The following is a 13,280-nucleotide window of genomic DNA, read 5'->3' on the forward strand; positions in this document are numbered from 1 at the left end:
CAGCCATCCAGTTTTGTTCTCTGATTTGTTGCGAAGTATCAGCGTTGTCCACAAATGATTCCAACTGACCAGACATGACAATTGCAGTAATGAGTCCATAAATAGCTACTGCCTCGCAGAAAATGACGGAGATAAGATTCTTGGTCTTGATGCGTGGCGCTTTTACACCACCACCGACAATACTCACACCAGTTGTGTGAATACCCAAAGCAGCTCCGACAACAGACAGCGCAACAGCAAGTGATATACCCAACACAGCCCACATGTAAGGCGAAGTGTTGGCCAAGAACCAACCGATGCTGATTTGTTCACCTTTGCCGGTCAACAGGTAATACAATATAGTGGTCGACATCAAGGTGCATGCCGATCCGAAAAAAGTGTAACCCAATATCGCTCTCAGTCTCATTTTGAATTATTGGTAATTAGTACAGTTTAAAAAAATAAAAATAAAATGGTCAAAAATCGAAAACCAAACACATTTGTAGTAAAATTACACTTAAGGGACTCCGCCCAAACACTTCAAGTACGGTTTGCAAACATTCAGCGTTATAATCAATTTTCATCTTTAAAACATATGGTTCTTAACACTATACCATGGTAGCCATTGGTCGATTCATCCAAATATTTGATTAGTCCATGACGAAATGATAAAGATTGTTGATATACTCCTACTCACAAGTTTATGACGTTTTCTATTGGTTTCTGTTTTTCGTCACTTGACACTCGTGAGTTGTCACTCCGCATTAAGTTTTCTCTACTTAAATTTCGTCTGTTTAAAGTTTCTCCATTTTGTCTTAATCTCAATACTCTCTTTTGTAGTATTCATTAGTTTTCATCTCATCAACCGATAACAAAATGAGCTATCCAGGATATCCACCAAACAACCAGGTACATTATTTTTCTCAAGACAGCAATATGTATACATATATAGAGAATCGTTTTTCGACTTTAATTATAGTTATTATAGTATATAGTCACATGAATTATACGTGTGAACCCTTATCGATTTCAAACATTTTCATAAGATGGCACCATTTGTGCTCTATTTGATAGAAATTAAAAAAAAAAAAAACATCAAGTTTTTACCCATATTTATTCCCGAGTGAAAATTATTAGCTCCTAATAATATTCAATGGCAACTATTACGATCGAAGTTTAATCGTCGACAATTTTTTTAATCTGAATTAATTAAACATATCCAATAACATTTTTTACACTAGCATTTTATGAGAATGTTTGAAAGAGTTTATACGAGTACTTTAAATAAATTAGGTACCTATCCACTTACAATAGGAAATATGATTGGATGCATCAAGAGTCGAAATGACTCATTATATTTATGACTCATTTTACTCGGAATGACAGAACCTGATGTAAATAGATTCTAACAAATTAACTATTCTATTTTTATTGGAAAATGTGTTTTATTATGTTTTAATTGCGTAGCATGATATTAGGAATTATTTTTGTAATCACTTATCACTCTAATCAGTAACCACTAATTATTATAACATATATTTACTAAAATATTTTAAAAAATAAAAATTGAAAAATAGTTAAGAGCAGGGATGGCCAACTTTTATAAACTTGTCTTTTTTTTTTTGTCTTTTGTGACCTAAGTTGTACGATCGACCTAAATAAAATAAAAAAAACGTTCGTCATTGTACAAAAATATATTTAATATACATGCATATTACACTTGTTTTATTATATTTCTTCGTTTTAAAATATTAATAAGTTAATGAGTAATAATTTTAATTTTACAATTTTATATAACACGTATTTTAATATATTTTTGATAAAATTTCTACGAACGCCATGAATATTGTTATTTAATACGGAATATCCTTTGGTTTACGTACAATATACCCAGGGGCGGAGTGGGAACTCCTGAAAATGGAGTTTGTGTAATAGCGCTTAAATATAAATTTAAGTTAATAATAATTAATTAATTTAATTAAATTTATTAATACTTCATAAAGAAAAATAGTTTAGAAATAATATACATATTATTGATATATTTATTTCAATAATCTTTAATGGGTAATTCCGAGTATTTCTAATCAATCTGAATTTTAAAATACCCCCTTTAAATTTTCCTGGACTGAGGCCTGAAACGAAATTATCCCGTTGCCCCCCCCTCTTTGGCGACGGCCTTATATGCGTCTACTAGATGTGTATTAAGTTTCATGGATTAAGTATTATGATAATGTATGATATCATGTAAATTGATAGCTGGAACGATTATTATATCTTCTCCTTTGCTTTTCTCTCAACTATTTGGGGTCGGCCACCCTTGTCCTAAACCTCCACTCGTCTCGATTTTCTGCATTTCCTATGCACATACCAACGGCTCTAATATCATTGTCAATCGTATTATTTTTTCCTTTCAACGTTAATTTTCATAAAACCTCTTACTGCATTTGTTTCCCCTCGTCTCATCACATACCCAAACCATCTCCGTATAAATAAAATCCGTGTAGATAAGCCTTCGTATGCAACCGGCTACGTAATTGCATCGTCATTTTCGTCGCTTGAAAGTGTTCGTTATTCCATGTTTGTAAAAACTATTGGCCATGTTGCATGTAAAGTTTTAAAAGTCTTGTTCTCGGTGTCATAAGTTTTCTTAAGTTCCATTGTTTTCAGGTTTAGTGTGGTGATACTGAGACATTTTATCATAAATATGGTGTCCGGCGGCCGTAGCTTTCATGACAAATGTCGTCGGCACCATCGATCTCTTCCTGTTTTGTCCGACATTGTGTGTACGTGTATTTCGAGTCATCCTGTTTGCTTCCATCTTGTTTGTATCACATTTTTTCTTGTAGTATTGTGAATCGATCTTTGGTAATCATAACGCATTTATTTGCAGTATCGTAATTTGATAATTGGCGAACAAGCCAGCCATATATTTTTGTTAGGCACTTGCCGCGTCAACAAGACTATAGCTAGTTTGTTTACATATATAACTCGTGAGAGTATCATCGGTTAAAATATTCTGAAGTCTGCTTTCATTTTTAATTAAACGATCAAGGTACATTTTCTACATTGTCTTGGTGTATGAATACTTGTTACCTGTGGTGTGTAAAGAGCCAATATAATTAAATGTTGTGATTTTGAGTGAGATAAGATTTCATATCGGTTTCGTTGATTGTTGTGTCTTTAGACTTACTGTTATCGAGAGCTCAAGAGCTAAAGTTATTTTTAAATTGCAGAAATTTGTTTTTAAAGTAATTTTATTAATCACGTATTTCGTATAAATTATAAATTATTATAAGTTATTAAATATTGTAAGTTTACAACATACTCTTATTCTAAAATATACGCGTGTATTTAAAATGTAGTTCAAATTTGTAATATGTACTTAGCATTTATCTGTATTAATATATAAAATTACAAAATTATAAGGATGTAAACTATTATGTTTTAATAATTATATAAGCCTTATACTTTTTTTTTTTTGTATTGCGTTGGATACATTACAGCAATGCTATTACAAATTACAATATACAGATTTACTGTTGAATAATATAAATATGTTTGAATAAAAAAGTCAGCAGAATTTAGGGTGTTAATTATTGAAGAAATAATGAGAGTGGAGTGAATGCAAAGGAGAAGATAGAATTTGTCTGTTAGGAAGAAGAAACATATATACATTAGTTTATTACAATTTTTAAAAGTGCACTGGTTTATGATAATTTTGTGTATATATAAATGGGAGTAAATATTGTTGCTAATAATTAATTTTCATTGAAATTATATAGTATTTAATTTGTATTCAAACAAGGTAGTATAATATTTTATGAAATTTTTTTTGTTAGGGATTCCCTGGCCAACCTGGAATGCAACAGCCTGGTTCTCAACTTCCTTACCCACCATACCCAGGTGGAAATATAGGTCAACAAGGTTTGCCAATGCCTAATGCTTATCCACCTAGTCAACCAACTTATCCCTCCCAAAATCCATACCCTCAAGTAGGTCAATATCCACCACATCAGCCAGCTGGTCAATTTCTACCTCCATCTGCTGGCTCGTCCATGTATCCTTCATACCCACCACAGGCTTCCCCGTATGCAAATAATCAACCACCATCAAATTATCCACCTCAGGCTTCCCCTTATCCAATAAGCCAACCCCCATTAAACTATCCACCACAGTCTACATACCCAAGCCATCAACAAACATCTTCGGTTTATCCAAATATGACATCTGGTAGTTATGGAGGAGGTTCTCAAGCTCCACCGCAAGCAGCTTATCCACCTATTAGCACTCCTGCTCATTATCAACCATTGAACAGCTCACCTGCTCAGAAAAAGGTGAGATTTCATTAATTTCTTTTTAATTATGAATTTTCAATACTAAATTATTTATTATTACTTCAGTCAAAGTAAATAATCCACTACATTTTTATATAATTTTTAGATATATTTATTTTTAATTTATTTTATTTTATATAAATATAAGAAATAATAATAAAGTTATACATTTTTTTTTTTCTATTTCCAATTTTCTTTATACTATACATTAATATATGGAATAACTAACAATGTACATACATACATAAACTCATATACATATGGTTTTAATTGATAGTATTAATTAAATATTTAATAAAAAATAACTTCAGTTAAATTTGTGAAAATAAATTATTATAATTTTCCATACATTTTATTATAATACAATTTCAATGAATTATTTTATTGTAATTATTTGGTTTTTAATTAATTTATATTTATTATTTAGGAAATATTATATATTATACAGTAAGTTTTTAAAACATGAATAATAATCTACATCTTATTATAGTTTTGCATAAACATTTTATTTATGAAACTAAATAATGCACTTTACCATAATTTATCATCTCCCAACAACTTGAGTACTTTACTTACATTTTGCAAATTTTTTTTATAGAAATAACACTAGGATTATGTTAATGTTTCAATAATTTTTTTTTTTTTTTGTAAAATTAATATATAAAATTATTTTTGGTGACAGTTGTTTGCTATTTTCATTTTTAATTAAGTTTGTAGTTACAACATATGTATATTTTAAATTACATGTAATAACTAGTGAAATTCAAATAAAAAAAGTCAAAAAATACATTAATAACCAAATACTTTAAGTGCAAACAAGATTGATATCAATTAAAAATTAAAGAGAATATGTTGCTTTTAGATCAGTAACAAAAACTTCAAAAATATTAACAAGTTGACTGCCATAAGTATCATATTTGGTACTCACGTGGTATGCATCCTAGGCTTTAATAGTTTTGACATATTCTTTCTACGCGCCTTGAGTACTAATACTGGTGCTCACACTGTTTGATTCTCAGGCTTTGAGGGTCAATTTTGACATTAAACATAGAGGCTTAGAACAACTGATACAAAGTTTGCACTTTTCGAGTGACTTTTTGTGAATGCTGTCTTCCTCTCTTGCATGTAACTAGCTTATGGTTTTCTCCTTGACTTATTTAGGATATTTGAGATTTTTGCATTAGTGATTTTAGAATGATCTCTCTAAATTTAATAACGCCCATTTTGTTACCAGTTACAGTAGTAAACAAGGATAGTGCATTTAATAAACTTGTGTTTAATAATAGTTCAAACGCTACTTTGCGATACCACTTCAGTGATCTTCGAAGTGGTGAATGATATGATCCTCGTAAGTCCGAAATATCCACAAACCCTTTAACTTTATTATAATCGAATACAACTTTTGGCTTAACAATTTTATTACCATATTTGTTAGTAGTGTTTATGACATTATCGTTGTGTTTGGTTGATAACATTAATACATCTCTCTTGTCCTTCCACTTCAATACAAGAATATTATTTTCATTTTTATTTGATATTATTTCCCTTTTCTTTAATTTTGCATTAATAACATTTTTTAGATTAAATTTCCTATTGGATCTTAAGTACCTACTGAATTTGTTGATCGGGACAAAAGTTCATTTGCTAAGCTGATAGAAGTATATCAGTTATCTATGAATATTGTTCTCCCCATCTCCAAGTAGTCTTCAGACAACTCCATGATGATTTTAGTTGAAAATCCCATTCCAGGAACTGATTCCTGTCCAGCATATATTTTGAAATCTACTGTATATCCATCATTCATGCATAGCTTGAAAACCTTTATTTCATACCTATGTCTTTTGTTTTGGATGTATTGACGGAATGACAAACGTCCAACAAAAGGAATAATTGATTCGTCAATACATAAGTTTTCACTTGGTACGTTACAATTTTTAAATTAGTATACTAACATATCGACTAAGCCACGGATCTTAAATATTCAATCTCCTCGAGGACATTCATTATTATTAAAACAATGAAAACTTCTTAGTAATAATTCAAATCGATTTCTTTTTATAAAATTAGGATTGTTAGATTTATAAATGTCATTTTTGCTTCAATATGACGCTATAAGTTGAGGAGTCAATCCCATCCATATTATGATACCCAAAAATGTCCTTATTTCTACTATGTCGGTTTCTACCCATTCCTTAAGCCTAGATTTTGGCTGTTGGGCTGAAGCATATAAACTGTTACCATATCTATTTGTTTCTATAACTAATAAATTTAAAACATCGTCATCGACAAACAAAAAAAATCGTATGGGGACCCGTTATTGTTTCTATTACCCGTTTCTATTATATCCGGGTTAATTCCAAAAGGCTCGTAATTAGGATTGATAACTGGACACGAAGTATTACTTTTCATTAAACCACAAGTAGATGAAGTTTAAGTAGGAAAAATATTAATATTTGGCTCGTGTGGTATATTACTATCTTCTTCGTCGCTCGAAGAAAAAATGTTAGAATCCTGTATAATAATTTAATATTATTATAATTTATTATTTAATTATTAATAATAATAAAATATTATTTATTAAAATATATTAGTTCTATATATAGTTCTATATATATATAGATATATATAGATCTATATATATTATATAGTAAAATATACGAAGATAATTTTCAAAGCATTGCGAATAGATTACGAGTTTTTCAATTTTTTTGAACGTGAAAATAGATAAAGATAAATTAAAATAATCAGTAAAACTTATCCACGCTACTCGATACCTAAATCTATGAATCATAAATTATAATAATAAAAACATACCAAAGTGTAGTCGGGGTCTGCATCCGAATCATCGCCCAAGTCGGATAAATCATCATTAAATTACATATTAAGAGCATCAATAATTTCATCGTTTTCCATTGCTTCGTAAACGAGTCAAAAAGAAATGAAATAGAAAATAATATCACAGTACGGGCTATAATAATATATTATAGGCATTGAGTACCATACGTTTATGAGATAAAAAAATTATTAGAAATATAGAAAAAAAACCCAAGGCCTATGATGTAATCTGTCCAAAAATACATCGGCGTGTGTGGACAACCCTATAATAATACTCCGGCAGTCAACTTGTTAATACATCTTGAAATAAAAAATTTTAAAAAAATATAAATTAAACTTTTTTCTCTACTTTATCTATTTGAAAATGTATAACATGACAAATTAATAGCCTAGATTAACTTGCTAAAGTGTATTATCTATAAAAATTGAATTGAAAATAATTTGACCTAGATTACATTTATTGTGTATAGATCAATGCGAGATATTTTCTTTGTTAAATTACTTGGGTTTTAATTAATATTCACAGCCTTGGTTAAAATAATGCTGATTACAAATTTTAATTATCTCTTTTAATTTGCTATCATATTATGATAAATAAATTGGCGAAGCATATGTTCTTTTTTTATTGACAGTACTTTTGATAAATTAAACTAGTTATTTGTTGCTAATTTGCTTCATTATACCATAAGTTAAATAATTTTTAAAAAGGAAAAATGGTATGAACCATAATACACTATATATACTAAAATAATATTATAATACTTGAAAATCTTATTGAAAAGCTCTCATCTATTTTTTTTAGTCTAACCCAACTTTGCGTCCTGCAAATCCATTTGATGCACATCGTGATGCTGAAATATTGCGTAAAGCTATGAAAGGATTTGGAACAGATGAAAAAGCTATAATTCAAGTTTTGGCTCACAGAGTCAATTCTCAAAGACAAGAAATTGCCCAGCAGTTTAAGACAATGTATGGCAAAGTAAGTTTTTCACAATTTACTGATTATAATTGTAATGTGCTCATATGTATTATAAATATTAATTAAATATTTTAGGATTTGATATCAGATCTGAAAAGTGAACTGAGTGGAAAGTTCAAAGATTTGATTGTAGCACTCATGACACCAACAAATGATTTCCTAGCAAAAGAAATCCAAAATGCTGTTTCTGGTATTGGCACTAATGAAGAAACAATTATTGAAATTATATGTACTGCATCTAATGCAGAAATCAATAACATAAAAATGGCGTATCACAAATGTATATTATATTTTTTTAACTGTGTAAACTTTTTTATTACTTATATTATTAATTTGTTGCTTAGTGTTTGGAAATGATCTAGAGAAAGAATTAATGGGAGAAACATCTGGAAGTTTTCGTCGATTATTGGTGTCACTTTGTCAGGTTTGTGAATTTTTACAAGAGTAAAGTTTAAAAATAAAATAAAAATTTTTATTTGTTCAGGGAAAACGCAATGAAAATACGTTTGTTGATGTAGCATCAGCACAATCTGATGCACAAAATTTATTACAAGCCGGTAAATAATTGTCATATATGTTCATGAATTTAAATTACCTTACAGTTGTTTATATCTACTTCATTTAATGTATTGTTATAGGTGAACTTCAGTTTGGCACAGACGAATCTACATTCAACATGATCTTGTGTAGCCGTAGTTTTCCTCAGTTACAACAGGTATTTCTAGAGTATCATCGTTTAACAGGACGAGACTTTGAGGATGTTGTCAAGAGTGAATTCAGTGGGGATATTGAAAATGGACTCCGAGCAATTGGTATATTTATATAATATTTCAGTTCAATTTTCTGTAATAATTTATTAATTTTTTTTTTTATTTGTTCAGTTAAATCTGTAAGAGATAAAAGTTCATATTTTGCTAAGCGTTTAAATGAAAGTATGGCCGGATTTGGAACTAATGACAGAGCTTTGATTCGTATTGTTTCTACTCGCTGTGAAATAGATATGGTTGAAATAAAAAATGCTTACTTGTCAATGTATGGGAAATCTTTAGAAGCTGATATTGCGGTAAGAATATTATTTACATTTATTAATTATGTTTATTAAGATAATATTATTAATAAACCTAGTATTATGTTTTATTTGTACTACCAGTGCAATCATATTTTTTTCTAATCATATCATATTAAATATATTCTGTAATTGTTTTAAACATTATTTTGTTTGATTAATTTAAAACACAACAAGTTTGTGTGGACATACTACAAATAAAATTATTTGTGTATTACTATGCAGTCTGTTCTAATTATCAGATTTAACACTGAAATTTTAATATCAAACTTCAAATAAATTTTAACTTAACAACTTCTATTTAGGCCTACAAAAGATTGACATTAATTTTATTAATTAAATTATTTGTTTGTTTTATTTATGCGAATCGACAGTCTGATACTATGGTGAGTTGCTGAATTCTGCATGAGTAGTAAATGAAATAAAATTTGACTGTAATGATTGATTGGCGAAATTAACAATTCGTAATTTACATTTATGAGCAGTATTTGCTTCCACTTATAATAACAAAATTCAAGAATTGGCTTTGTACAAATTAGAAACCCTAGTTTAAAATTAACTTTTTTGATTGAAAATATGTTACTAAATGTATTTTAGTTTAAATATAAATTACATTTTTTAATGATCAATTTTATGTTTCAGGATGATACATCAGGCGATTACAAAAAATGTCTTATTGCTTTAGTGGTTGGCTAAATATAAATAACAATATTTTAATAATTCTGTACTCCAATTATACAATTATTGTTAAATTTAATATCCTACACCTTATTTAATCATAATATCCAAAATACATCTTTTTTTTCATTTAAAATACTTATTGGCAAGTAGATATTCATGTGGTTACTTTTAAATTTACAGTATTATATATTAATAAACATTTAAATGCTGTTTGCAACAGTATTATAAGAAAATATATTATTTATTTAATTAAGGCTTGGGCTTGGGCATCTTAAACTAAATTATTATATTCAATATTTAATTTCTTAAATTTCTATTTTCGTTATTGTATACGTGCTATATGTATACATATGCATTTAAATGTATTTTCTTATTGTATTCTATATTTTTCTATTTGTATGCTACATTGTTTCGTTAATTGTTTGTTAACTAGCATTTTAATTGTTCATTAATTCATTATTTTTATAGATTTTATTTATTGTTATTCATTTAAAACAAAAACTAAAATCAAATACCAAAATAATTTAATATTATATTTAAAATTTTATAGTTAATTAATCTTATTTTCGTGTGAAATTTATGTTTATTATACTTTGAATTATAAACAATAGTTTTTAAGCAGGGTAAATATGTGCCACCAGAAATCCAATATTATTGCAGTTACAATGAACGAATTTTATTAAATTAATGCAATGTAAAATGACTATTGAAAATCTTAATAATGGTGCTTAGTTATTTTAGAATAATAATTTTATTAACTGTAGTGGAAACAATATTTTAATTCTTTATTATTCATTAGTCTCATTTAATAATTTAGAACAGTGGCATTACAGAAAATTTGTTTAGCTAAACTTTTAATTAGTTCAACCATTTAACTAAAGACTGAAGCCAATTTAGTATTATTACTAAATCATTGAATAATACATTAATACTAAAGGCTAAGTATAACATAATTATTTAAAAAAAACTATTTCTCTATCATCAAATATAAAATGACACTGACTGTTATTTTAGAATATAAATGTTTTTATGATGCCACTGATCTGTAATTCATTATTATTGTACTATATCATAATTTGTAACTTATATTTGTTTTATATATGGTTTTTTTTTTACGTATAATTCTTGCTAATTTTGAATTTATTTGATTAAATTTTAATGTATTTGAATTAATAAGTACTTATTGATAACATTTTACAGATTAAACAGTTGTAGACTACATTTCAAAACTAAATAAGAGCTAAACATCTATTTTTATCTATTCTATGTAAATGTGTACATCTATGCTATATTTATTTTTCTCAATTTAATAAAGGAATACATTTAAAAATAATTTTTTTAATGTATTTAATCATTGAGACATTTATTTGCGGGATTTGTGTTTTTATATTTTTTTAGCTAACATTGTTAACTATTTTTAAATTTAGAAACCATCCTCAATAAGTCCAGAGGTCTTGTATTGATGAATCCAATTTACTTTGTAAAAATATAATGGTCACTAATATTTGATATGGTAAACTTGATGTTTGAATCCAGACACACTGGACCTCCCCCCCAGATACGGCCTTGACTGTAACATACAGTTAAGTTCTTTTAAATGAATCTCTTAACAGAGATCAAAATATGCGGTGAGTGTTGTTTTTTGGAGAATCTTGTCGCACTTGTACCTATATATTATTTTCAGTTAAATAGACACGTTCACCATTTTCTAGGTGCACACTGAGGTATGTGACGATGGTGTTTTTTCGGTTGTTATAGCAACAACAAAACAACTACCCTTCCGGGCCTTATCAGATGTACTAATGCTTTCCTTTGCTTTTATCGAGACAAAATGTAATCTATGTCCTCCTCCAAGCTCTAATCTATCTCTCTACCAAATATTGAAATCGGTTAAGTAATTTCGGAGTACTCAAACCGTCAAACACGTCATATATTTTATGAAATGTAACTAATGTTCAGTGGCGGCGCGAGAGGTGTGCAGAAAGTGCCATCGCACAGGGCCTCGCACTTTTGGATTGGCTCGTGGGACTCGCGCTTCTATTTTGTAGTATATTCAGATCCAGGGCCTCGCAAATCATAGCGCCGGCACTGCTGATCGACTTATTCGGAAGACTTTCTAAAAATGTTCTTTTATACAAACTTTATTCAGACAATTACGAAAAAGATAAAAAAAAAAAAAAACAGTAAAATCGGTCAAGCTATTCTTAAGTTATATTCTTACACACATTGGGCAAATCGGACAATTCATTTTTATTTATTTATTTTTTATTTTTATGCAACCATTTTTACAAAATGCGCCGTAGCCGCAATTCTGCCATATTATTACGAGTTCGGTATAATATTAAAAAAATGTAGTTGGCCACCGTGTCATAATCAATGACCATGGAGATGAGGATGTACGAACAATAATACGGGAAACTCCCTAGTGCGTTCCGAAATTATACCCGCGTAAGAGTATCGAGAGCGTTCACACGAAAAGTGTGCTCAGGATTATAATATGCGTATAAATATGCGTTCCGGATTAAAAAGAAGCATTTTATTGTATACAGTTCACGTGTGTCCCAGTGCATTAAGTGTATCACGAAAAAGCGAACCGTACATGCCCCGAAAATTGCTTTTTTTTTAAATAATACATGTTTTGATTGTAGTGAACATATACACGGTATTGCGATTCGTAACGTTTCAACTGGAAAACGTGAAGTAATTCATGATAGTCGGAAATGCGAATAAAAACGTCGTGTACACTTACGGACGCACTCATAACTTGTACACGGGTAAAGATACGGTTTTGATAACCGGACGCAATCAGGCGACGCCGGATAATACGAGTTCCGTCTTTAGGGTTCGGCGGCGTAGAGGAAGACGCTTATTAGCGGTTGACGAAAGTTATGGTACACTGTGGTACTCACGTGTAAGAGATGAAACGAAAAACAGAGGAGAAAGGGAGTGAGATACTGATGTGGAGGGAAGATGCGTGCAGGTAGGGTAAAACGAATGAAGTACAAGAGGGATCGGAGAGCGAAACGTGTCGTTGCGCCGTTTTTGTTAGATCTACATTAATGGAATGCGTGTGCCACATTTTAAGGGACGTGACGCGGGCAACAGCGGGTGGTGTTGGCGGCAAATCAAGACGATTCCTAAGCAAGTCGTCGTCGTCTGCGCGCGTCCCTTTTCGCACCCGACATAGGTCCCCGACGACGACGACTATTGCCGCTCGCGTGGGAAAGTATATATATTTCTCTGTACAGACCGGTGGCAGGGTTCGGAGCGAGGGACACAACCCGTCTCCTACCCCGCAACACCGGAAAGATATAATTTCGGATTAAACTTTAATTGAGCCGCTCTCCTCCGCATTATCCGGCCCTTCGTCTCGTGTACACGTGTGTATATATATATCTACCCGTAT

General features: G+C 29.9%; 2 protein-coding genes across 4 annotated transcripts in view; one reads left to right on the forward strand and one right to left on the reverse strand.

The window, feature by feature from the left end:
• Positions 1–546, reverse strand: part of LOC112680411 (V-type proton ATPase 21 kDa proteolipid subunit-like) — a 36,686-nt gene extending 36,140 nt beyond the window's left edge. Inside the window, exon 1 of the mRNA XM_025550496.1 lies at positions 5–546. Coding sequence (XP_025406281.1) covers positions 5–406 — 402 coding nt within the window. The 5' untranslated portion in view covers positions 407–546. The remainder of the gene's footprint in view (positions 1–4) is intronic.
• Positions 547–679: 133 nt separating this feature from the next.
• Positions 680–10,068, forward strand: LOC112680338 (annexin B9-like). Of its 3 annotated transcripts, XM_025550395.1 has the most exons (10): positions 680–888; positions 3,819–4,313; positions 7,951–8,127; positions 8,203–8,407; positions 8,472–8,551; positions 8,612–8,684; positions 8,766–8,939; positions 9,009–9,190; positions 9,568–9,579; positions 9,836–10,068. In XM_025550395.1, the coding sequence occupies exons 1-10, from the start codon at positions 856–858 to the stop codon at positions 9,887–9,889; spliced, it is 1,485 nt and encodes a 494-aa protein (XP_025406180.1). In that variant the 5' UTR covers positions 680–855; the 3' UTR covers positions 9,890–10,068. The 3 variants fall into 3 exon arrangements, with proteins under 3 accessions (XP_025406180.1, XP_025406181.1, XP_025406182.1); XM_025550396.1 differs by lacking the exon at positions 9,568–9,579 and having other exon boundaries at positions 9,836–9,913; XM_025550397.1 differs by lacking the exon at positions 3,819–4,313 and having other exon boundaries at positions 681–888.
• Positions 10,069–13,280: the final 3,212 nt, after the last annotated feature.

This window comes from Sipha flava, unplaced genomic scaffold, assembly GCF_003268045.1.
Source record: "Sipha flava isolate LNK unplaced genomic scaffold, YSA_version1 176_pilon_pilon, whole genome shotgun sequence".
NCBI lineage: Eukaryota > Metazoa > Arthropoda > Insecta > Hemiptera > Aphididae > Sipha > Sipha flava.

Bases quoted from the DNA above. Each gene is read 5' to 3' on its own strand.
- LOC112680338 (XM_025550395.1), top strand. From the start codon at position 856: ATGAGCTATCCAGGATATCCACCAAACAACCAG. The intron at 8,128-8,202 runs GTAAGTTTTTCA...TAAATATTTTAG, and splicing joins TTAAGACAATGTATGGCAAA to GATTTGATATCAGATCTGAA. The intron at 8,685-8,765 runs GTAAATAATTGT...GTATTGTTATAG, and splicing joins ACAAAATTTATTACAAGCCG to GTGAACTTCAGTTTGGCACA.